Source organism: Oenanthe melanoleuca, chromosome 7 (assembly GCF_029582105.1).
Source record: "Oenanthe melanoleuca isolate GR-GAL-2019-014 chromosome 7, OMel1.0, whole genome shotgun sequence".
Lineage (NCBI taxonomy): Eukaryota > Metazoa > Chordata > Aves > Passeriformes > Muscicapidae > Oenanthe > Oenanthe melanoleuca.
In genome coordinates, this window is record NC_079341.1 from 32,341,747 (window position 1) to 32,367,121 (window position 25,375).

General features: G+C 36.6%; 1 protein-coding gene across 1 annotated transcript in view; it reads right to left on the reverse strand.

Annotated features, from left to right (window-relative positions):
• The window catches only part of LRP1B (LDL receptor related protein 1B), a 610,286-nt gene that overhangs the window by 189,476 nt on the left and 395,435 nt on the right, over positions 1 to 25,375 (reverse strand). Inside the window, exons 11-20 of the mRNA XM_056496787.1 lie at positions 24,617 to 24,853; positions 20,266 to 20,446; positions 17,192 to 17,411; positions 15,388 to 15,577; positions 10,391 to 10,513; positions 8,721 to 8,861; positions 5,368 to 5,493; positions 3,669 to 3,785; positions 1,860 to 1,940; positions 404 to 571 (exon numbers count right to left, since the gene is read on the reverse strand). Coding sequence (XP_056352762.1) covers positions 404 to 571; positions 1,860 to 1,940; positions 3,669 to 3,785; positions 5,368 to 5,493; positions 8,721 to 8,861; positions 10,391 to 10,513; positions 15,388 to 15,577; positions 17,192 to 17,411; positions 20,266 to 20,446; positions 24,617 to 24,853 — 1,584 coding nt within the window. The remainder of the gene's footprint in view (positions 1 to 403; positions 572 to 1,859; positions 1,941 to 3,668; positions 3,786 to 5,367; positions 5,494 to 8,720; positions 8,862 to 10,390; positions 10,514 to 15,387; positions 15,578 to 17,191; positions 17,412 to 20,265; positions 20,447 to 24,616; positions 24,854 to 25,375) is intronic.

Below are 25,375 nucleotides of genomic sequence, written 5' to 3' on the forward strand. Positions count from 1 at the left end.
CAAAGACTTGCATTACACAAAAATGAGAGTAATACTGTTCCAAAGCATAAAAAAACCCAGAAAATATCAATAATAATTTAAAGAATGCTTCTTACTGTCTCTTCACCTAGACAGCACCCATCTCTGCAATGAGACAAACACCACATCTAGCATAATTCACTGAAGTAAAACTATAAAACTTATCTCACTGTAATACTCATTCTGTTTTCAAATGCATTCCTCTTCATGATACACTTCTGTGTTATCACATTGCACTTGATGTATTTCCCATTCCAGCCTTTACCAAGGTTAAAATCATCATCTCTTTCTCCATTGGCTGAAGGTCAGGTATTTATAACAAATTATTCTCTGTGTTCATCAGTATTAAAAATTAAGAAGAAAAAAAAAATAAAAAAAATCTAACCTTCCCTGCTGCAGTTTGTTTTGGTTTCATCACTGAAATCTCCACAGTCATTGTCACCATCACATGCCCAGTGTGCTGGGATACATCTGCCATTCTGACACCTGAACTGATCAGCAGAGCACGAGTGAACACAGCCCAGCTCATCACTGCCATCACCACAGTCATCATCTGCAAACAGCAATATTTTAAAATATTTTAAAATATAAATTATCTGAACAAAATATCTAAGGGTAAAAAATCATTTTGAAAAAGGCACGTGGAAAAAGAAAAATCCAGTAAATAAAGCAGTATGTTTTTTGCCTACAGGCATAAAATTATTTCTTAAATCTTATTTACCAACAGAACTCAACCTTGTCATTTTGGATAGTCCGACCCCTTACTCAGTTACTCAATCAGAGACACCAGCAAGCATGAGAAGCCTGTAGATTTTCTTAATTTCTTTAGCTCTGTGTAACTACACAGGCTTTCAAACACAGTTGGTTTACTTTATTCTCTGTGATAACCTAAGATATTTAATCACAGACACAAACAGCTTCACACAAACCAAAATGAAAACCTGGTGAATTTATTTTCAATAGTATTAAACTTTGTTTCCATGTGTTTACAAGAGTACAAAGTGGAGAAAGCACATAAATAATCATGGGATGCAGTTTCTCATTACTCTAATGTTGTAGTCATTGCAACAGTCTTAAGGCAATTCCTGTAATTTGATCGTGGTCATCAAGGGAGGACGGAGATAAATATGTTAGGTACACTCTAAAGGGTCTCCATGCACAGAAATTCATCAGCACACTGATAATTTCGGGAATTTGTCCATTTACAGTTAAAAATACCTGTCAGACAAATAAAATTATAGAAACACCAAATGCTTTGGACCAACCCAATGTTATTAGGACTGGAGCAGCATCACTCTCATACCACAAGCTCTGAGAGGAGATTCATTTTAACATTCAAACATGTATTTGAAATATACAAGTATAATACAAATATATAAAGTTCTTCCAGCCAAAAGAACTAAATACATTGTAAAATATTGCTTGCCTTCACTCTTCAGGGATGATATTTATTTAAATGAACTTTTCCACATAAAACGAAAAATCATATATATTGGTCACTGAAACCATGTTGGTTTCTAAGAACAAAAAAATACTTTCATAACCAATAATTTTACTTTGTTTTTTTGTTTTGTTTTTTTTTTTTAAGTAATGAATCACCATACTTCATTCTACATAATATAGTATTTGTACCTATTACAATATCTAATGCCTCATTCCTTATCTGAACCTTCAGTGTGGCTAACTTCTAGGTCAGGTCTGTAATTTAAAAATGCTTTATTTATTCTCTGATTACTTACAAGCCAAAGTGACTGCATGAGTCTCAGAAAAAAAGATCCTCAAAGCCATATTTATGTGATATCCTTCATATTCATTTCAGGTATAGAGGACTTGATACTTGCCTGAATCACAGAGCCATTTGCTACTAATGCATCTTCCATTTCTGCAGATAAACTGAGTGAGTGGCTCACATGTTGGGAATTCTGTGAAAGAGTTCAAAAAGAAATAAAAACTATTAAACATAACATCCATACATGAATGCCTCCATGACTTAATTTTCTTTATGTTCATCTGTACAGAGGGACAGAAACTGATTATAATGAACTGTGATTACCCTCACCACCACCAGCAGCAGCCAGCTCAGGATTCCCAGCCCACCACAGCCTTTCCAAGAGTGTTTTGTAGCATCTCCAGCCTTCACCATTAGCCACAGCTCCTGCTCACATCCTGGGGGACACACAGCACTTCCCTCATTGTCCCTATGGTCCTTTCCTACTTCACAGAAAAGAGATGCACATCCTGCAGCTGACCCACACCCAGCCCTGTCCTGACTGCCCTGCACACACAGAAATGAAAGGTGCCTCTTGAGCTTCCAGTGAAGTCTCTCCACAGTGTAGACACCAATTTCATTATGTCCTTCTGGGTACAAGAGTTTTCAACACTTTCATAGAAGGAAATATCTCCCAAGTAAGGAAATGCCATAAGCACACCCGTTAGTGATCAAATCAGAGGGCAGGATGAAAAATGAAATATTAGACATATTGGCACAGCCACAGTGTTTGAGGATAACAAAACAAGGTGCTAAAACATGAAACATGTCAAGTTTGGCTACACAGAAAAACAGCCAGTGACATAAATCCTGATTAAAAGATCTGAAGAAATATTCCAGGTTAGCTGAGAGGATACTGAACAAAGCTCATGGGAAGGATTTCCAAAGGTGCCAGTAACATCTGTGAGTGGCTGATGTGCCTAAGAACATGGGGTACAGGCAGAGAAACTCTTCTAGCACTGTGAGTCAATGCTGTGCCATTAAACAGAGTTAGAGCTTTAGAGACTGCAAAATGCAAGTTCCCTGGTCACTCATCCTACCCCTGTACACAACTGAAGTTACTTGATTTGAAGCAAGGCAATTAGAAGTCTACCTATTATTATTTTTATTTGTGTAAAGACTTCAGTTTTTGCCTCATCCCTGCAAGTGTTTAATGCCAGTTTGGATGAAGCTCTGGTCTAGTGGGAGGTGTCCCTGCCCCTGGCAGGGGGGTGGAACAAAATGATCTTTAAGGTTCTTTCCAACACAAACCATCCTGTGATTCTACACTGCAATACATCACATTCTGTGATTCTGCATCTGCAGACAGCTCATTGACCCTTGTGCTCTCAGACTCACAGCAGTTACCAGTGCCCTGCAAAACAAATGACTATTAAAATCCTTAATTGTTTGGAAGCAGCTGATTAGAGAGAGCACACCCCTCTCTGCAGTATCTCAGCAAAGCAGCAGTCAGCACAGCTGCTGATGCTCTCTCATGATAGAACCAAGAAATTTAATTCTTTTCTGAAAAATACAAGATCAAACATACTTCTGTTGAGGCTTGAAAGAGGCTGATTTTATTGACATCTAGAATATGCTGAGGGGCCCATGTGGAGAGGTATGTGGCAGAGATAAAGAATCATTTTTGAGGGTGACAACATTTAATAATGGACTGTAAATTAAAAAAGTCTTGATTGATCTGCATATTTGGTATTGTAGTTAAAAACTCATTAAATAGAAAATGCTGCATTTGCTTTGGGTTTATTTATCAACCAAACAAATTCTATTTGCCATTTCAGAAGTAGTATTATCATTTCAGCTGACACGAAAAGAGATCCCTATATGTTTCATATGATACAGAAGAATTTTACTTTTCCTGCCCCCAAAAGAAAAATCCACTTACCACAGGATGTCATTTCATCAGTTCCATCTCCACAGTCATCCTCCCTGTCACACAACCACGACGTTGGAATGCACCGTCCATTCCCACAAGAAAACTGATTCACCTGACAAGTTCTTGCTGTCAAGACAAAACACTCCAAAAATACAGGGAAAAAAAAACTGCAGGGCTGTTCTACCTCTGTGTGGAATTCTTAGTGGTTTCTTCCTCATAAAAGAACATGAAATTCTAGATACAACTGTGAAGAAGAGAATTAATATGCACTAATGCTTGAAGTAAACAAAAATCAGGGTATAAAAATGCCCACCAGTTGGAATATTAACAACCTGTATTCCACACCATGGACAATGATCTTGGGAATTTTGTATTTACACAGGAAAATGGGAATTAGCCTGTGAGTGATGTACCTGGCCTCACTGTGCTTCGAATCCTTGCCTTTGCAAAAACTGAGCTGTCATCATCCATTAAAGGAATCAATGCATGTCTTTCTCCTGAAGAAATAAGGATCACTAAAAGAATTTGTGCTATGTAGCTACAGAAATTACTTTGAAAGCTGATGAATAGTAAAATGTCACTAAAAAGCTAACACAGAAAACTGTCATTATGTATAATTTTGTTTATTTAAAATTTGAACACATAATGCCAGTGATAGCAACACAGATTTTGATCCTAAATTTCAGCTTTTAGAATTCACCTAGTTGTTATTCTACATTTTTAAAAAATGGTTGATATGTCAAAAACCCCAGCAACTAAAAGAATATTTCTTTATTATTTGCAACTACCATTTTCCTTTTTCTTCAGAGAAGTAGCCCAAAACACAACAGAGGACTATAAGTTTAAAATATTTCAAAGAAGCAATTTTTAAAACATTTACTGTGTTTGCCACTGCAGGAATAAATAGAAAAACAAGAATACAAAATTTGATCCATCGCCAAATGACACAGGGTTAAAAAAAATGGTCTTCAAATTAGATTCTCACCCTAAGCAAACAGTTGGATATCAAAGAATATCAAGGCAGTAAGACAACAGGGAATATTTTAATACACAATGTGTGCTGTCTTGCACTGCACTTCAGTTCACAACACTCATCAGCTCATTGATGGCTGGCATGTTGCATATGTGAGATTTAATGCTTGTTGAGAGTCTCTGACAACATGCACTAAACATCACTTCCACAGAAGCAAAGGACAGATTGGGAATTCCATGATTTACTACAGTGGAATCAGTAAACAATCCTCATCTTGCTATTTGCTTAAAAACCCACACTCCAGTTAATAACTCAGAAATGAAAAGAATTTCAAGGCACTGAGTGGAAACTGAATAATTAATTATGCATAACATAAATTAGCATAAAATAAAATTTACTGGTGACATGACACCCATCACAGCACATTAATAAAAAAAAGTTCTAGCTGCCAAAAAAGATTTGTACCTCAAAGTTTACACCTGAGCATTGCTTTGACAGTCGACCCATATGGAGAGATTAAGAGCTGAATAACTTTGGAAAGCACAGCCAAGCACATGGATTAAGTAAAATATAATTTGCATTCCAGCCTTGTTGGCATCAAAATCGGAATTAATTTAAAACATCAAAATTCAGATTACAAGTAGGAGCCTGGCTCAATTCAGTTCAAATCTGTCCTGAACTATTCATGGAACTGAAGTTAAAGAACTTGTTTGCACAACCAAGTAAAATTTTTACCTGCACAAGTTTTATTTGATTCATCTTCGTTATTACCACAATCATTAGCTCCATCACAAAGCCACCTCTTGGGAATACAGCGATTATTTTGGCACTTAAACTGATCATCAGGACAGCTATGATTGACTATGGAGAAAAAAAGAGAAGGATTTATTTTTCCTTAAGAAGATAATCTAAGAAAAAGAGCTGTGAAATCTGTGAAAAGAACACATTAAATGCTGTTCCCTAGTGATGCAGTTGGTGTGGTTATCCTGTATGTATAACCACCATGACATAAAGATTGTTCAGCAAACCAGTCAATTACAAACTTGTAGTACTTTGATCTTAAATTAAATAATATCTAGTAAAGATGTCAATATGGAGATAATCTTCTATTAGGTGATAAAAGGCATGTTATAGTGTTGTTTCTTTAAAGAAACTTGCTCTTGATCACATTTGGGCAGTGTGATGAGGTCTGCAAACTAAAGTGCAAATAAACAAAGGAAAACACCGAAGGGAACAGATGCAAGCTGCTAAGTGCAGATCCAAAATATGATACCACAGTGAGCAGGGATTTGGGAGGGTCATAAAATGCTTCTAAAATGAGGCACATTACTGTCAATAGCCACATATAGATCTGCTGTTTACTCACCATGAAATTGTAGGTGTCAAAAAGTGAAATATGCAACATGGTGTAAAACTAACAACAAAAATAATCTGGTATTCAGGAGTGAACAAGGCATCTCTCAAACATGTTTTTGCTGGCTACCAATTCTCATAGAAAGGATGAAGCTGAATGCACAGAAATTATGTAATAACTATTGGCCTGCTCTTGCAACTGTAGTAAGTGTTTATGCTCTGCTTCTTTCATGCTAATGACATCTATTATTAGCAGATCTTGCTCATCTCGATCTAGACAAGAACAGTAAACTACACACGGTTTCAAACACTTGGTTAAAAATAATCTCCAGCTATTTTGCACCTACTCAGCCATCCACAGTCTCTTTTTTAAGTTTAACACACATCTGGAAACAAAGGGTATTTAAAATGAAAGGATGTCTTGCAGGCTTATCCTTGACATTTCAGTAGCTTTTATCTTTGACCTTTCTGCCAATTCTGGCAATTGAAGACGGCAGAGCACGAGGGTGATATCAATAGCACATGAACCCTGCTCTGTGTGCAGGGTGCAGAAGCACAGGAAGCAGAGATTAATTAATAATCTGAGCAGAAAGGTGTCCCAAATCTTGTACTTCCAAAGTTTGCTATGTGACTTGGAACTGGAAGCATCCAAGTAATAAAATCACAAGTCGAAGACTTTTTTTTTTTTTTTTTAATTTGACTTTAAAACTTGACATAGATATGGCTTTAAATGGTCATTAAGATTTAGCTCATATATATTTAGTAACGTGTGTGTATTCTACTAATAATTGCAAATATTTCAAACTCATAAAATCTATTTGGGTTACTATGGCAACTGCTGAGAAGAGATCAATTTTATCATATTGGCCATGTAAACTATAGATCACATTGAGTTTTAAGACCAGGTTTTGATTTCATTTATATTTGTACAAATCATCAGAGAATTACAAGTTTGATCAATGAACTGGTCTTCCTTACACTAATTTAAAAGACAATCAAATCAAATCAAATCTGCTGAAAGAATTTCCTTCTCACTGTCTTTATTAGCTGAGCTCCTTAATTTAAGTGCAAGAAATGCTGGTTTCAGAACAAAATGAGAGTAAGCACTACAATTCAGAATTAGGAAAATATTTTTAAAAATATTACTGATATCAGAAATAGAGACTACATGGAGCTATCAAATTACATAAATGCTGTCCAAAAAACCCCACAATTAAACAAAACAAATCTAAAGATGGCCATTTAACAGCCATATGGCAAAAGATCTAGGCATTACAGGGGATCACAGGATCAGTTTGTGTCAGCAGAATCAGGCCCATGTCAAGCAGGCAAGATTTTCCCAAGGATGAATAATCTAATCACCCTTCACAAACCCAGTCTCTCAGCCTAACCAGCTTCACTAAGGCCTCAGCAGAAACACACACATCCAGTTTTGGACATCAACTCCTAGAGCCACTTCAGAAAAGAGCAATGAAATCCAAAAAACCCTAAAAAACATAAACAAAACAACAAAAAAAACCACAACAACAAAAAACGAACACAAGCCCAGAACAGTTTAGAGTTGTTTGGTCTCAGACAGAAGGCAAAGAGATTATGATAAGAGTTTTCAGACACATAGAACAATACTGCAGAGCAGAAGAGTGTTCATGTCTACAACTGACTGGGAGAAATATTGTACTTTCATTTCAGTAAAGGAGATTTTGTTTAGAGAAATGATCTAAGGACAGAAATAGAAAGCATTGTGACAAACAGAGTAAGGAGGAGAATTTCAGTGCTGTGACATTAATTTTAAAGCAGGCTTCTTAAGTTCCTTCCAGAAATGACAGGGACATAATTGCTATGTTTTCTATTATTTTTCATTTCAACTGTGGAACTCCTCTACAGCTAAAAAATATATCCCTTGTAAAACTGTAACTTTAAAGACAATATATATTAATTTAATTCTGCAAGTGTTATAGGGATTTGGGTTTTGGTTTTGTTGCTGGTTTGGTTTTCTTGGGGGAGTTTTGGGAGAGAAGAGGTTCATTTACTTTGTTGGCTTGATGATTTGTGGATTTGATTTGTTTTGTTTTGTTTTGTTTTGTTTTGTTGTGTTGTGTTTTTTCCCTGGAAATCCATTATACAATTTCAGAAATTTTCATGCTTAGAAGGGACCTGCTAAAGTCCCCTGGTGTAATCTCCTACTTGAGCAAGACCAGGTTTGGTCTTGCACGAGCAGGTTTTTCACAACTGTGTCCATGGGAGTTTCAAGAATCTCCACAGACAGAAACACCACAAGCAGTTTGGGCAATCTATTCCAGTGTCTGACAGTAAAAAAGTGTTATTTTTCAGAAGTTTAGATAAAATTAATGCTTTTCAGTTTGTGCCAATTACCTCTTGTCCAGCTAGTGACACCACCAAGAAGAGCCTGGCTCCCTGTTTTCATTCCCTCCCATTGGGTGTCATACTGTGACCCGTGCAAGAAATAGTGGAAAAAACAGCAAAAACCACCAATATTTAAAGAATCAGGAATGACTATGCCAACCCCAAAGGATGGCTGCTCTGGCACTGTGCTATGTAAAGAGCACACGAGTGAAATTTGAAAGGAGTGTTGTTCCTGCACGCAGGAAAATAAGGAATGAAAGATTTGCACGAACAGCTTAGGGATGATTGCTTTTGTTTGGCTGGCACTGTTTGGTTTGGTTTGGTTTGCAGTCAAGCATGGGTTGAGGGTGGGAGGGGCAGTGCATACGTACAGCAGATGTCGGCGTGCTCGTCGCTGCCGTCCAGGCAGTCGTCGTCCCCGTCGCAGCGCCAGCGCTCCTGGATGCAGCGCTTGTTGCTGCACTGGAACTGCTCTGCCTTGCACAGCTGGGGCAGCTCTTCTCCCTCTTTAACTGGGGAAAACATCCAACAAGCACATCTCTGTATCTGCCTGATACACCCAGAATGAGATACTGCCCCTATATAAATACATATCAACTCTTGCTCTCGCTCTTCAGAGCGTTTTTATGCAAACTTGGCGCATCTGAGGTAACTCCACCTGAACTCTGTAGTGGCACACATACCCGAGTGCATGGCTGATAGAATGAACTTCTAATAAATGAAAAAACTCTGAACAGATGGCACTCAAACTGTTTTTTAAGTTGGTGTTTTGATCACAGTGAAAAATATCAGTTTGAAATATTGCAAAACTTCATCAAAAGCAAACAGGAAATATTCTGACAGACATTGGCCAAAATCTGTGCACATTTAGAGATAGGAAATGATTACTAAAAAGCTGATTCTTGTATCCAAGCAACAACTCAAACACCTGCATTATGCACTGGTACAGACTCTGCAGAGAAGAAAGGATAAAATTCTGCTGGGGTAGAGTTAAGTAGCAAGCTACAAGCTTATTGATAAATCCAGGCAGATGAATTTCTCAACATCAGGTTCAGAATGCTTCATGTGTAAATGCCACACATCAGTCCAGGACCCTCTGAGGAATACCAGAGTCCTTGCAAAGAGCCAGGCAGTGAAGTGTGTTGGGGAAAAAGCAGGAAACCTGCCCCATTCCAATCCCAAAGTCTCTACCCTCTCTTCCTAATGGCTACATTACACTTTACCAGTGAGGAGTCCCCATTCCAGTTATTTCTGCTAAAAAGAAAAATAGTTTTTTACCAAAAAGTGGTGGCTCTGCCTGATCATTGCAGGCTCCATAATGTTATGAAATAATCCTTATGCTTTACTTATCCTTACTAAGCTTATTGCTGGAGACTTACATAAAATGTTACAATTCATTTTAAGAAATACATCAATGACACTTAGAGAAAATACAGAACATTTTTAGAAAGTCAAAAACACCAGTCTAAACATTAAAAAAAAATACCTGTAGCACATGGCAAGTTATTACTTTACCTGAAAATCCCACCTTTTATTAGAACAATTTTTACCATTGTTTCAATGAATATATATCAAGAAAAGATGAAAGACAGCAATATTTGCACAGTCTGTGTCAGTATCTATTATACATAAATACATCTGCTTGATGTGTTTTATGAACAGCTTCATCATGAACATTTCAATGTAGGATTTCCATTAAAGATACTTAGTAGAACAATCAGAAAACTGTTCATATAGATTTAATTTAATAATTATATGGATTTATTTCTGATATTTTTAAAATATTTCAGTGAACTATTTAAGTGCTTTATTATATCAGACATGCTGAAATATTTTCCAATGCATTTTATCCTTAAATAATGCACTTAGTATTCTATTTTCTTTGAAAAATCCTTTCTATTCTGTAAACTAGAATATTTATTCAAGCAATATTTCTTTATCTTATAGACCCTCTAGGAGGCCACACTTTCTGGTTTTATTTGCAGTTCTGATTTGATCCCTTAACAGCAGCATCAACTCAGATATTCTGTAAGAATCTTACTCATGCAGGTTGTACTGTTTTCCTCCAAAAGCTGATTATCAGCACAGGCACAAACTCTGCCTCCAGGAATGGCCAAACAAAGAGTGCTGCAGCCTCCATTATTAACACGACAGGCATTATCACCTGGGAAAAGAAATAAAAACAACTTTAAAAATAACAGCCATGCTAGGACTAAACAATGAGGGGTTTAGTTGCTTTGGTTTCTGGTTTGTTTGGTTTTTTTGGTGGTTTTTTTTTTTTTTTTTTTGTTTTGTTTTTCTTCTTCTTTTTCCTACAGGAATATAAACAGATGAAGAATTTTTACAATTACTTTCCTCTCATGTTACGAGAACATTCTTCTTATAGTTTGGTTACTGTGGTTTATAATATTTAAACATCATTAGTTAAGGGTTGCAATACATAATAATAATAATAATTAATAATAATAATAATAATAGTAGTAACCCACAAAAAACTGCACCATCAGCTCACAGCATTTTATCTGCCTGTTTTATGAAGGGGACAAATACTGCAAAATATTTGGCACAGCTACAAACACACAGTAACTTCAAGGAATCAAACTGCAGGCAAAGGAATGTTCTGAGGTTAATTGGCATCTGTACACTTTAAAACAATGTGGCTACAAATACAGATTAGGAAAAAAAGAAAGAGAAAACAAAAGTATAAAGAGATTTATGATACATAGAATATAGACAAATATTCCACAACTCTTTTCTGAGCACATCTGCCTCTGCTCTGCTTTGTTTTCCTGTGTTGTTGTTCCTGGCCCAAAGCTGTTCCCATGAAGGCACTGACAGCTGTCAGGTGTTTTAACCACCCACCAAGGGGCTGCTGCACCCTCACCACCTCATTCCTGACACAGCCAGACTTGAAGTCACTGAGAGCCCACACATGTCACCATTTCTCTTTGTGTCACTTTGCTCATGGCCTAATTGCTCAGAGCTGCACTGCTGGGGACCCCCAGCTTCTCATGAGCAAAGCTCTGTTGATTCCAGCTGTTGGTGAGATGTGATTATGACCAAGCAAGATATAAAACTTCATGTCTGCTGAACCTTTACATTAAAACAACTTTTTTTTTTTTTTTTTTTGTTTTGTTTTCCTGTTTGAGTAAAAAGCAGTCCCTCCTTTTAAAGGTGTAGAAAACATTTATCAGTTTCCTGAGTTAAAACAGACTACACATAATTCCTTCTCCTCAAATCTCCTCACTTCACTTTTCATAGAAAATATATTATTAAGTTCTCATGGAGCTATGAACATGGATATTAAACTGTCCCATCAGAGCCAGTCCTGCAGGTGAAGGAAATCACTTTAAATTATCAAATGAACATCAGGTAATGAGCAAATAATTTAGGATTTTGAAAATTTTTATATTTTAAGATATACCTTAATATGTTTTACAATATTGAGCAGTGCCTAATAACCTTTTTCTATACTTTTTCTGATCCACCATACACAACATGTCTTAGAAGAAAATGTGTCAAGAGCCCATTAAAGCCCCATTGAACTTTTAAGTAAATTTGTGCAAAATCATTAATAGAGAATCATGTGAAAGACCATTGTGGTACTTGTACTTTCACTGGACAGGGTGTGAGTGAGATGGTAAGAACACAGATGTAGAACCTGGGAAAATGGGAATTCTCTGACAAGTCTGAGGGCTTGATCACAATTTTAGAAAGAGCTTGGACTGGACACTTAATACACATTATTAGATCCTGACTTCAATCTGAGACTATGACCTAAACCACAAAAAAAAGTCAACTGTTACATCTATGCTCCCCAAAACCAAAATATTATGAACAAAACATCAAAAATATAAGAAATATATTTGAGTCTAAATTTTGGAAAACCTCAGGTAAAACAAAGCCTCAGACAAAGTAGCCTTGAAAGGATCTCCATCTCTACAGGGCCATTGCACAAATCAAAGGTTGTCAGTAACATAAAGGTTTAAAAAGTTCTCAGAAGCTGCAGAAATAAACAAACCAAAATACAATCTTCAAAAGTGACTCCAAAATTACATAGCACAAGTCAAAACATTTGCTGTGATATAATTAAAGAATGTACATTAGTTTGTCAGCCCACTAAAAGAGAATAAGGTGACAGAATAAAAAACTATTTCAGCCAAATATAGAAATGTACATGATTCTGAAGCCAAATGAAAGCTGAAAATAAATAACATAAAAAATTAAATCACTAGATCAAAGCCAAATGGTCCATCTTGAAGATGAAAGTTCCTACTTAACCTCATAATTGGGATGACAAACTCCTGCTCAGTGGGTTATGTGCTAGGTAAAATGATAAAAGAGGGGATGATGACAAGGAAAATAGAAGTACCAAGAGTTAAAGCAAAAAGATCCAAGATAAAAAGGTTTATAAAGTGCAGTCTTCAACCTGAAGGTGCAATGAGACCTTGAGTCCCATCAGTCTTGCTGAAGAGACTCCTAGGCTGAAATGTCTCCCAAAACACAGTTCAAATAGGTTAAGCCATTTTATTGAACAAGCTGTAGAATTTATAAAGCTATTAAGTATTTGGGAAATTAAATTTCCTTGACTACAGCTCCCAACAGCTATTTTATATGGTTGTTCTTAAAATAGTCCCAAAATTTTAAAATACTTTCAAAGCTATTATCATATTTTTCATATTTGGAGAGCTTTTTAAACAGTTGCTGCCCTGTCAGTTGCATGTGAATAAATTAGGCCAATTCCATTTTAATTAGCTAAAATATTAGTCCAGAGCTAAACCAACAGTGTGATTAAAAAAAAAAACAAAAAAAACCAAAAAAAAATAAGCATATTTGTTTTTGTTTAATCTTCTAATTTAAGAGATACAGTGAAGTTTTTATTGCATTTGTACCTTCCAATGAACCTAACCTCAAGTACTGTTAAATTGTGTAAGCCCACTCTAAGGATCATCCTCCACACATGAGGAGAAGCAGCCTGGTGCTCAAGCTCTTCTTTGCAATCTGAGGGGTTAAAACATTAGCTGACTTCAAAAGAGGCCACTTAAATTGCTGCAAATGCCCTTCCACAGGAATTATTTACATGGAAGTAGCAATCCAGCCTTTCAAAGCAGTGGAAATACCTGCAGGCCTTGGCAGGGTCATATTGTGAGTGCAAATCCAACTCCTATGATTATTCTGCTTCACCTTCCCATTTTTTAGGAATTCTTGATTCATAGACTCAGCCTAAGAAAGTAAGGTGAATTCTAAGCTCTGAAAGCAAGGGGGAAAAAAACCAAGACATTCCTCCTCAAGGGGATCATGCCTCATTCCTTTGAGAGGGAGACAAAGAAAAACAGCTCTCCTTGAGGATATCCCAAAAGTTTCATGTCCCTGCCCAGAGCACAAAGCAAAGCAGCATTGGGACAGTATCCTGGAAAAGCCCCCTGACAAAAATGCCAGTCTAATTGAACTGTGGCCAAATGAAATGACAAAGTTTCTGCTTGTGGAGACAGTGACAAGACCAGAAGCATCAAAGCAGAGCCACAAAATACCATAGCCAAAAGTTTCTGAGGTGTGTGCATGTAATCTTTAATATACCACTTGTCCATAAAGTGGTTTCCTGTGGTTTTCTCTGTTCAACAATTCAGCCTTGAGCCTGCTCTTTTACAAGGAAAACATGCACACACACAGTTTCTTTAAAAGAAATTTTTATGCTCCTTTGGGAACAATGGCAAGATCAACCTCACTGAGCATGACAAAAAGGGAAGTTCCTAAAGGCTGCAGTTAGCTTGCAAAATTCCAATTACAATTTCAAACAAAGAATATATTAACAAGCCAAATTCCCTCCCTTAAGACTTTAGCTCATTCAGCAAAACTAAGAGGCAATACTTTCTCTCTAGTGTCAGCTTATTTGGAAACTAACAGCAATATCATTAAATGTCCCTTTTTTCCTGATAAATAAAGGAATTTTTTGAGTACCAAATAAAGCAGCAGTAGTATTGAAAGCAAACAGTGCATCTTCTATTAGCAGACACTGCATTCTGAAATTTGGCCACCTTGAGGGTAGATTTGGGCCCAGACTGGCCTTAAAAACACCAACCAACACAAGCCAAGAAAAAAGACCAAACAAACTACACTTTTACATGTCTTTGAATGTCAGAGAGAGCCCCTGAAAAGCAGCTGTGAGAAGAAGAACACTGTTGAAGCAATCCTGAATTAGCACAGTGCTACACAGACCAGCTTGGTTTAGGTAAAGGAAAATCAGATGCTTACAGTATCAGAAAAGCGAATATTTAAACAATAAAAAAATAATCTTTTAAATAGCATTTTATCTATACTAATTCCAGATGCTTATTTTTATGCTTAATGTCAGACCAAACAAACATTCTGGTAATTAGAAATATGTTAGAAAAAGTGAGCAAATACTCAACAGCTCATAGGAGCACTGCATGTAGTAAATGGAATGTAAAGTTTCTTCATTAAAACACATTTTTAACTTTACCTGTAGAGTAGCAATTGTATTTTCTAAGTTCCATCCATTCAAACCTATGGCTTTAATCTCATGTCTCTACTGATATAAGTAGCAACAACTATGGATTTTTCCTCTACTCTCAAAGAACTACTTTTTTTCTGTGCAGCATACAGTGTTGACTGTAGACCAAGATGGAGGAGCAAATTAAAAAAAAAAATACAGGCAGGATCTATGATCTCATTTAAGAGAAGGTAAATGTAATCATATATTTTATACCTATGCAGTATGTTACCCTTTGTAATTGATACTTGAACAGCATCTCTTGAAGACACAAGGAAAAAGGGCAATAAAGGCAGTGTGAATGCATAGAAGGAATTCAGACAGGAATAATGCTGTGATTCACATTTTAGTATTTATGAGAGAATCAATTTCTACATCAATGGACTGAAACTCTGGAGAGTAACTCTCTCATCCCACAACCTATATTTGTTTTTCTACTTTTGTTCATCCAGTCACCTCAAAATACTTGGAGACTCGAAGGGAAAATGTCCTTTTATAACAGACCTCTGGAGAAACTGTGTAAGTACCTTGCTGTTTGCGTGGGTCATAAATCTGGAGCCCAAACAAAGGTGGCCTCTCACTTCTCAGCAGTGTCACATTCCTTGTTACCAGATCCAACTGGAAAATTGACCCATTCATGTAATCTGTCCAGTATATATAATTTCCATGATGTGATAGTCCAAAAGGATGATTCAAATCTTTTCCACTGTAGACTACCTGCAATTAATTAGTGGTAGGTGAGCATCAGCAAGGTAAAAAGAATCTTTAATTTTTCAGAGAAGGTAAAACAGGAAGTAGGACAACTGAGATACAGTTACAAACATAACAACCCATTGCAATAAAATTAAATAAAGAGTGCAAAGCCCTTCTGTGCAGCAGAACTCGAGAAAAACCTTCATATAAATTCACTTTAAGTGGGCTCCATCAGAGAACACAGGAACAGGGAAGTGGTACAGGCTCTAACCCTGGGAGGACTTGAAAGACATCCAAGTGGGGTTTAGGGTCATGGTTAGTGGTGAACCTGGCAGTGCTGGGTTAAAGGTTGGGCTTGAAGATCTTAAGGCCTTTCCCAACACAAACAATTCTATAATGCTGTGATTCTATCCCAGAAGATTCAATTTGGAGCCATTGGTCTCCTTCTTCTGGCTGGGATCCCTGCTCCAACCAAGAGCCTTTTTTCTACCTTGCCTGCAGAGAGAAGGAAGCAGCTCCTCATATGCCCTTCCTTGTCTATTTCTAGAACAATCCCAAGAAAACATGGAGATAAATACAGCTAAAATACTTCTTTGAGGTGATCAACATCATCCCCTTTTGCCCTTCAAATTTTCTCTTTGGACTTGGAATTCTTATAGTCAAAACTCCTCATCTCTGAACTGCTTTTGATGCAAATTCATCAATCAGTCAATAATCTGACAGCTATTGGTGGAATTAAGAACCTCCCTATCCCTCAAAATCTTTAGTGCATTAAAGATTTATAGAAGTGACTGATCCAATTACATTTTGACCAAAATATTCTATAATTAAATACAAATTATTATGGATCAAAAACAAGTACCTTATAGTTATTTTCAGCTACATAAATTCAAGTAATTATGAATTTTTTGTTATATCTCAGGAATATAGAAAAATCATTAAAAAAAAAAAGAACCATTCTGTGACACACTTCAAAGTAAAACAAGTAAAGGCATGTGCTTCTTATTATTCACCAGTCACTAATTTTATGAAGCAGATGGTAAAACTTGCCCAAATTATCAGTCTCCAGTCTGAGCTTTAACCATTTTCCAAGTATCTTATTCTGTGCTTGCTGCTTCTACAAACCCACACAGAATGTCTGCACAGACCTGTATCCAGCTAGTGCAGGTGTTAGTAACAACAAAAGCAATCTCTCTCCATCTTTGACAGCATTCGTTGAGTGCTGCCCCTCTGAATATTACCATAAATGCTCAAAAGAGGCCCAGACATTCATAAAAAAACAGCTCAGCCAGCAAAGTTCAAGGAAAGTTCAAGGAAAAGGCTTTGCCTCTGGCAAAGCCAATACAAATGGATTTTTCTACCAAAAAGCTCTTTGCAGCTTCATGGCTCAATCAAAATATAACTCATTGCCACATGAAAAAAATATGTTAAATAATAATCAGGTTTGGTGTCACTTAGGACAGAGGAACAGCCTAAGCTGTGTTTCAGTCTCTCTCTCAAGACTGCCACCATTGCTCCAGCAGAGGCGACACCGGACGCGCCGCAGGGCTCTGCAGACTTTAAAAACCTTGGGAAGCATTTTGAATGTAACACAATAAAACCCAGAGACAGAACATGCCTGTGGCATTTCTCTTTTACCTTTCTGTCAGTGCCATTCAAATAGATCCTTTCAATGTGATCATAATAGGCATCACACCAGTAGAGCACGTTGGCACGGTGGTCCAGAGTTAAACCATTTGGCCAGAGCATCTTTGATGTGACAAAAACCTGCCGGCTGTAGCCATCCATCCAGGCCTTCTCAATCCTCCCCACGCTGGCATCTATTTCATCTTCCTCCCAGTCTGTCCAATACATCCATCTAGGGGATTACAAAAATGAGCATTCAGATCCCATTTTAATCAGGTGAATTGTACCGAAGGCTTTTAGCAACAGCTCATCCAAGCCAGAGCAATTTTGACTTTTGCATGTTCCTTTCCATTGCTGTTTCTGCAACTCTTATTTACTGTCCCTGACCACTGGATGCTGCTGAAGTGACACTTATGGTATTTTCCACATATTGTGATAAATTGCACGATACCAGAGAACCAATAGAGAAGAAAAGACCTTATTTATTCCCACCAGAATTATGGGGTTTCTTTGCTGTTTCTTTTTAAACCATCACTTGTGTTGACTTTGCCACAAACTTCAAATTTTTAAAGTGAGCTTATTCTGTCCAGGTCTAATTTGCCTTTATGATGTAAATCTCCTTTTTATTGCACCTAATTCTATCAAAGAAGTTGCAACACAATAATTATTTGCACTCTGATTTTAGAGCTAAAGGAAAACCTTGACTTACTGTGAACTTCAGATCCTACATGAAAGCATAAATCACTCAGAAAACTCTTAGGAGTACTTTGTCTGTCACAAAAATGTTTAGAAATAGTTGCTGTGAAAATTAGTTGAAAAAAAGCCAGTAGGCAATTTTGGCATAGTTTTACGGCTTATAGTGCAGCAATATAGATTTAGAAAAAAAAATATCACAAACAAAGTCTGAAAGAAGGGCACCAATATTACTTTGGAAAAGTTAAAAAAGAAAAATCTACTAACTCCTATAAAGGTACTGACTCAGAGGAATTCTATGAGCCATTCTCTACTGGACACTACAGAATAAACCTTTCATTATTGAATTATTCTGAATATCATATTCTATTTCAGAATTTGCCCTTGAAAACTGTGATTTCAGCCATTTAAAATATGCAAGTTGAACTTGTGCAAAAACAGAGGGTAGCAAATATGCTAAGAAACACCACTTTTCTTTTTATTTTTAACCTGCTTTTCCCTAAGAAAAATGAGTTAATGGGAAGAAATACTTAGAAACCTGTAAGCACTCTGTGAATCAATTCAGATTGTATCACATACAGTCAGATCATTTCATAAATGAAAATATTTGTCAGACAGCAGATGTTAACTTTTAGTCAAACCCATGACTTAATTAATAAGCATTATAGAGAACAAAAACATCATGCCAATCTTAAATCCTATTTGTTTAAGTTATCATGATTTAATTGCTATTGATGTACCTTACTTTTTTTTCACCAGATTTATGTTTGAGAAATAGCTTCTGTGATCCTAATCCATTAACCATTTCAGTGGCCTGTACTTTGAAGAATAAAGTCCTGGAATTTAAGTACTGAATTTACAAAGGAACAATACACTGGAATGAAAAATTATTTTATTATCATGCCTGTCTAAATTATGTCAAATATACTGATCAAAAATATTTATTCAAATGCAATTTTAAGTATAAGCATAATTTGATATTTATGAGGAACTGGAAAAAAAAAGACAAAAATTGCATTGCACCAGTTTGCAGATATGCAAATACAGCTTTTTTGTCTATTTTTAATTTCTCTAAAATTGCCCACTAGAAGGTTGCTTTGGGTTCTTTTAATGTTTTTGTAAATATGTGCAAAGAACATCACTCCATTTTGGATCCTCAAGGCTTACACACTCCATTGCATGTTTGACTCCAACAGCACTCAGTTTAATCACAGAATTACAAACCCTGCACACGCCCTGAGGCTCAGGCAGACACAGGTCAATAAGGCACTTATTTTATTGGGAAACAAAATATGTTTAACAAATATTTACATGACTTCTCAACAGCAATTACTGAGCTTTTCTCCATTAACTTTTTGTCTGTCCTTATTCCAGTTATCCTGCCATAAGCTAAAACCTGCTCACAGTGACAGGCATTTGTGTCAGTGCTTTAATTGTATCTCAAAGTGCAGTTAATGCTCCAACACCAGTTAAATCAAGACTCAAATTTTGGAAACACAATTAAAAAGCCATAATAAATGCTATCCCTCAGGAAGAGCTTCCATGAGAAGTATAATCATGAAGGACACGCTATTTTATTAGAGAAGTGTTTTATATAATGGCTCTTTTCAGGCAATACATCTTCATACACTGTTTCCTGTGCCCTGAATTTACTGAGCTGGAAAATTTAACAAAGTAATTGCAGGTGTGGTTATGGTTCGTGGTCCGATTTTATATCCTCACTATCTGACCTTAATGAATTGCAGCCTTTCCACAGCCAATTCCACTCCTCAAAGGACAGGCTCAAAAGGGGAAACTTGAGAGTGTAAATATTTTCTATAATAGGAAAATAGCAATCAATCCAGCCACACTGAAACTACCTACCTACATTATTCTCCAGTGACAACTCCCTGAACAAACTTAACAGTGATTTTTTAAGTAAACCTCCATTGTACCATAGTAATATAATGTGTGTTTTTTTGTTTTTTTTTTTTATTATTATGCAGCCTACCAAAATTAATTTGAGCTAATAAGTTATGAAGAGTACTTGTGTCAGATTTGTAAACCAATGTGTACAAGGATATGGTCCAGAAATTGAGAATACAGAGAGAGAAAACAGGAGAGCATCTTAAAATTCACTTGATATTAAAAATTCATATGGGACTTACACCCTCAATTTGTTTGAGAAAAAGGTGAATCACATTCAGATTAGCAGGACAGACACTCAACAGTGACAGGAATACAAATTCTTCTGAAAGCTTCAGGCCAAGAAGGCTGTGCAGGAGTAACAGATATTACAGACTCCTGAAGGATTACAGACTGCTTCTTGACTCTACAAACCTCACCCTGAGCAAATTCAGGCCTGTATTTATGCATCAAAGACAATCATTACAGAAAAATCAGTTTCTTCATACCCATTGACAGGATCGACAACAATTCCTCTAGGGTGGGACATGTCCCCCTCCAACAAAGTTTTCCTACTCTGAGCAGCTTTTTCCAGTCTGGCAACAGCAATTGTCTTCCTGTGGCCATCATTGGTCCAGTACAGGTTATTTCCAATCCAGTCCACTGCTATGCCTTCCACATTATCAAGATCTGTTGAGAGAGAGAGAACAGTAGTAGCAGATTAATACTATTTATGTTCTATATTTACTTATATTCACTATTTATGATGTGATATCCACATCATATTTTTAAAATGGCTTTTTTCCCTTATCTACTGAAGGTCTGAAGCAAATTACAGATATTTGGTACCAACTTAAGTATCAACTAAACCTTATTCATTTAAGAAATTAAACCTAAATTTTGTAAATCAATCACAGCTATAGAGATGACAATACATCCTGTAAGAAAGTTATTTGGAAAAAAAAAATTAAAAAGTGTCATGTGCTGAGGAGTCTGCAAAATGTGTTTTAACATTTTTTTCTGATACAGCTGAACACCACTGCACTTTTGGGAAACTGTTTTTCCTTGTGGTTTAAGAAGGTTGAGGGAAGCAAAGGTGTCAGAATGAGCTCACTGGGACATGAAACAACAGGATGATGTTGAACAATTTCAGAGGCAGATGAAAGTTCCTGAATGAGGACAGGTCCTTGGTCTTAGAGTGGTCAAGGGGCTGAGGAAAGTGCTAAAAATGGCAGGGAAGAGAGAATTTTACCAAGGACCTGGAGCCCAAGGTTCAGGGGAAAAAAAGACAACTGCTGAACAGAACAGGCAGCACAAAAACAGGCAGACAAAACTGAGCTGTGAAAGAAAAGTCCTATAGAGCTCTGAGAGCCTCAGCAGATTTTGCTCAAGCCAAGAAAACACTGACATGAGTAAAATCAGACTTGAGGACAAGGAATGATTTATTCAAAACCCACTTTATTTTTATCCTGTTCTGACACAGGCAATTTGAGCTAAACACAGTTTTTGTACTAATAAGACCAGATCTTTATATTAATAAGTTCATCTTTTTAAGGAAAATATTTTGCTGATTTTTTGCTTCTTTGGGAGTCAAATGAGTACAAATGTGGGCTATATTGGTATCAGCAGCAAAATCTATTAGATTAGAATGCTGGATACATTCTAAAATTTACAGGACTTTTGCTCCATGTCTATTCAGCTTCATACAATGATGTCTCTGAGCTCCCTTGCCTCCTGCAGGAATTTTAGGGCAAATGTGATTCTAAATTAAATACAATCTAAGCCAAAAAACCCCTGATGGTAACTAGATACTCAATATACCAGAATGTTGTTTTTTTATTTTAAGGAGAATTCTACAGCACGACCCTGTAATTTTCATTGTTTTTGTGGAGTTGTAATTACAAATTCACTTTTATTTCACTATCTAAAAGCTTTAAATACATTAATTACTTTTCAAATGGGTTTCACACTAAGTTGTAAACAGGAAGAAAACAATGGCCATTCTGCCATTGTTGTCTTGATTTGACTACAAGTAATTCAGCTCTGCAGTAAAGTCCTTTCAGCATAAAAGGGATGAGGTAATAAAATACCCCTGTGATCATTCTTCACTTGCTAATTGAAAAGTTAACATTTGTAATTCTGGAATTTCCACCAGAATTTTACTACCAACACTAATATGAGAACTCCAAATACATTGAATGTAAATGTGAGGTTTTAAAAACAGTTCTAGAGGCAGCAATTTGCCACACTGGTTTTCTCTATGGAACAGAAAACAGGCACAATGTATAATTTGGTACAGAATAGCCAAGCTCATCAATGTCATGTGTAATAAATAGTGCCAAAAATTCTAGATTAACATAAAACCAGGTGGGAAAATAATTATTGTATATACCAACCATCTAAACAGCTTCCAAAGAGCTTTACAGACTTTGGCCTTGTTTAAGCAAAAGGTTGACCATCTTGACTAATATTTACAAGTAAATATTATATGACTTTTAGGCCCACAGCAACCCCTTCCCCCAAAAAAAACAGTGAGCTTGTGTTCATGTTATATTGACTGAACAATACCTAGATCCATTTAAAAATGTCTGGGTTTTTTTCCCAATTATTTATGTAAAAGGCTGATTTTACATGCAAGCTTGAAAGGTTAATTATAATTTTTGTTGCTGGTGGAAGTACAGTACTAGTGCAGCTGTGCCACCAGCTCTAAGCTAGGCTGTGCTGGGGGCTGTCAAATTGTTATCAACACTACCCAGCAGTTTGCTGCCCAAAGTGAAGAAACAAAAATCACAGCTGAAACTATCTGGGAAATCAAACTCCAGCAGTGTGAGGTGCTCAGTGATCTCAATTCCCAGCCACCAGCTGTAGGATCAGGCTCTCATGTAGGCAAACTGTAATTATCTGAGTTGCAGTGCTGTCTGAACGAGTGTCTACATTCTCAAAAAAAACTGATAGTCATCGAAAAAAGCCAACTTCTAATCTGAGAAGTGGCACCTACCACAGCTAGAAGCCCTTAGCAGCATGCTGTTCAGAGCAAATATTAAACCACCTCCTGACACACCTGATTTTCTGGAGTAGCCTTCCACCAAGGAACGATTTAATCTGTCCCTGCTGAGTTTGTGAGAATTGACAAGAATAAAAGCGGAGGTGTTATGGCTGGAGGCCATATTAATTTTTTAAATCATGAAAAATACATTAACAAATGTTCTTTAAATATACTTTAAAGTTATGAAACTACACCAAGTTAGAACTAACAATGTAAGCTCCTGGGGAAAAAAGGAAGGGGAGAATGACAGTGACATATTTTTGGTCTTTGCAAATAGTAGAATCACCAGTAATAAATCATCAGGTAATCCACAGCCCTTTCAGTATTGCATTAATATTTTTGCTATGTTGTACTTATAGAGAGTAGATACTGCACTTGAACATTATTTACAGGAACATCACCAATCTTCTAGTTTGGCATACAAAGTTTATTTATGCTTGAGTAAACGAATCCCAACGTGTCTGACCCCAACCAGTCTGACACCTTTCAGCCAGGATGCTCCTTGCTGCTCCTTTATAATGTTTTAATTTACATATTCCTGCTCCTTCCTCTGCTCCAAATCTGAACTACTTTGCTGTCAATCGAAATGCAGAGTTAGAAAAGGAAAGTCAGCAATGGAAGATGTGAGATGCACATTATCCATTCCCATGCTGGCAGTGAAATGAAGAATTACCAGACTGACAGCTGAGTATTTGTTATTTTCTGAGACAAATGCCCTTTATTAACCATTCACCAGAGCAGGGTAAAGATCCTGTCACTATTCCTTGCAACTGCTGCTGAAGGGATCTTTATGCAGACTCTGAGGAGAGACCTTACATTGAAAGAGCATCATATCACTGCACAGAGGAGATGGCTCCTCGGAATTGTGGTTAAAACATGCACTATGAATGACAGGGAATGAACATCCCCCTGCTAAAACAATGGTATTTTAGTTACTTTCACTGTCCTGAGCTTCCATTCACAAGATATTAAGCTCTCTGAAGGATAAGATGAATATTTATGCTTCTTAGATTGAGGACCAGAAAATAATTACTGTAGAATGAATTTCAGCTGAGGCAGTGCTACCTCCTGCTGAAGCAGTATTTCAGAGAAGGAAAACAAAACACCAATTGACAAACTGGGAGCTTTTTTCACTGCAACAACATTTGGTATGATGAGATATGATTCTCGACCAGGGAGATTCAGTGTGGTGAGAAATGTGGAAACTAAAGACTTGCTGGCATTTTCTCTCATTGCTATAATAAATGTTACAAGCATCTTAATTAAGGTTCTAATAAATGTTTAGGTCTAACTGTTGCACAATGGAAAATGCACCAGGAAAGACAATGTCTTTTTCCTAATGAGTTTTCAAGCACTACAGACAGTCTCATTCTGCCAAACTACTTGAATAAGCTCCAGAATCCACAGTGTGATGCAGGCTGGAGTGCAGAAGTCTTATAAAGTCTGCAAGGATTTGGGATGGCTCAACAAATATGGAAGGACACAGTGGAGACACAGGAGTTACTCACCAGTGGATATAAGCTTAAATGGACAAAGTAAGAATTCATAACAGTGACTTAACCATAACAGAATTAACCATATTAACCATTGACTTAACCATAACTCACATAACAGTGACTTAACCAAACTTTACATTTCTGCCCTTTAGGAAAAGAAAAAAACCAAACAGGAAGTTGTAAAAAATTCTGTTCAAGGTCAGATTTGTGTCTCTTTTCCATGGGAGATCCAAAAAACCCTTTAAATTATCTGCAAATGTCAGTTTAACTTCTCGTAGTGAGCGTCTCTGAATGTCATCATCGCTGAGCATCACCCACCGTCTTTGAGGATTGTTTCTCGCTCTGTGCCATCAATTTTCTGTCGCCCAATTAGGAAACTGGTGGTATCAGCAAAATAAATGTAATTGGTTTCAGCATGGAAGTCCAGAGCACGAGGATTGACCAGGTTCTCTATGGGGATCATGTACTCATCAGATATTTTGGTATTCAGGTCCATTCCCCGGATTATTCCTGGCCGTCCCTTCCCATAAAAAAGAAACAATTCATTCTTTGGTCCTGCAAAAGAAAGATTACAAACATAAACAACTGATGCAGCCTAATCTTCTTCTCAATGCATAATGTCCCTGTTTAATTAGCTGGCATAATTAGTGGGGAGCAGGAGCCTTATTTGATACCAAAAAATAAACTTTCATATATTCTGAAGGTATCTAGATTTTAAAAAAAAAAAAAATCTAAGTAATTACACTACCTTTTTCAAAATACAACTTACTTCAGTGAGCTGCTTACATCTAATTATTTTTTTGTGTAAAAGTTTACACTGAAAAAGCAGTTGTAAATCACAGAATAACTTTGCATCTGCTGTGAAGTGGACATATATAGCTCTGTAGATATTTAATTTTACAATTCATTGGGATCTATCAAGGGAATATAGACCACGACTGAAATTATCTTAAAATCTAAAAACACCAGCATATACAAAACACGTTTTTTCCACCTTAAGTTTCTCAGAATCAAGAGACAAAAAAATATTAAATTTCTTTCATGTTTAAAGGAAAACAACAAATCAACACACTCTGT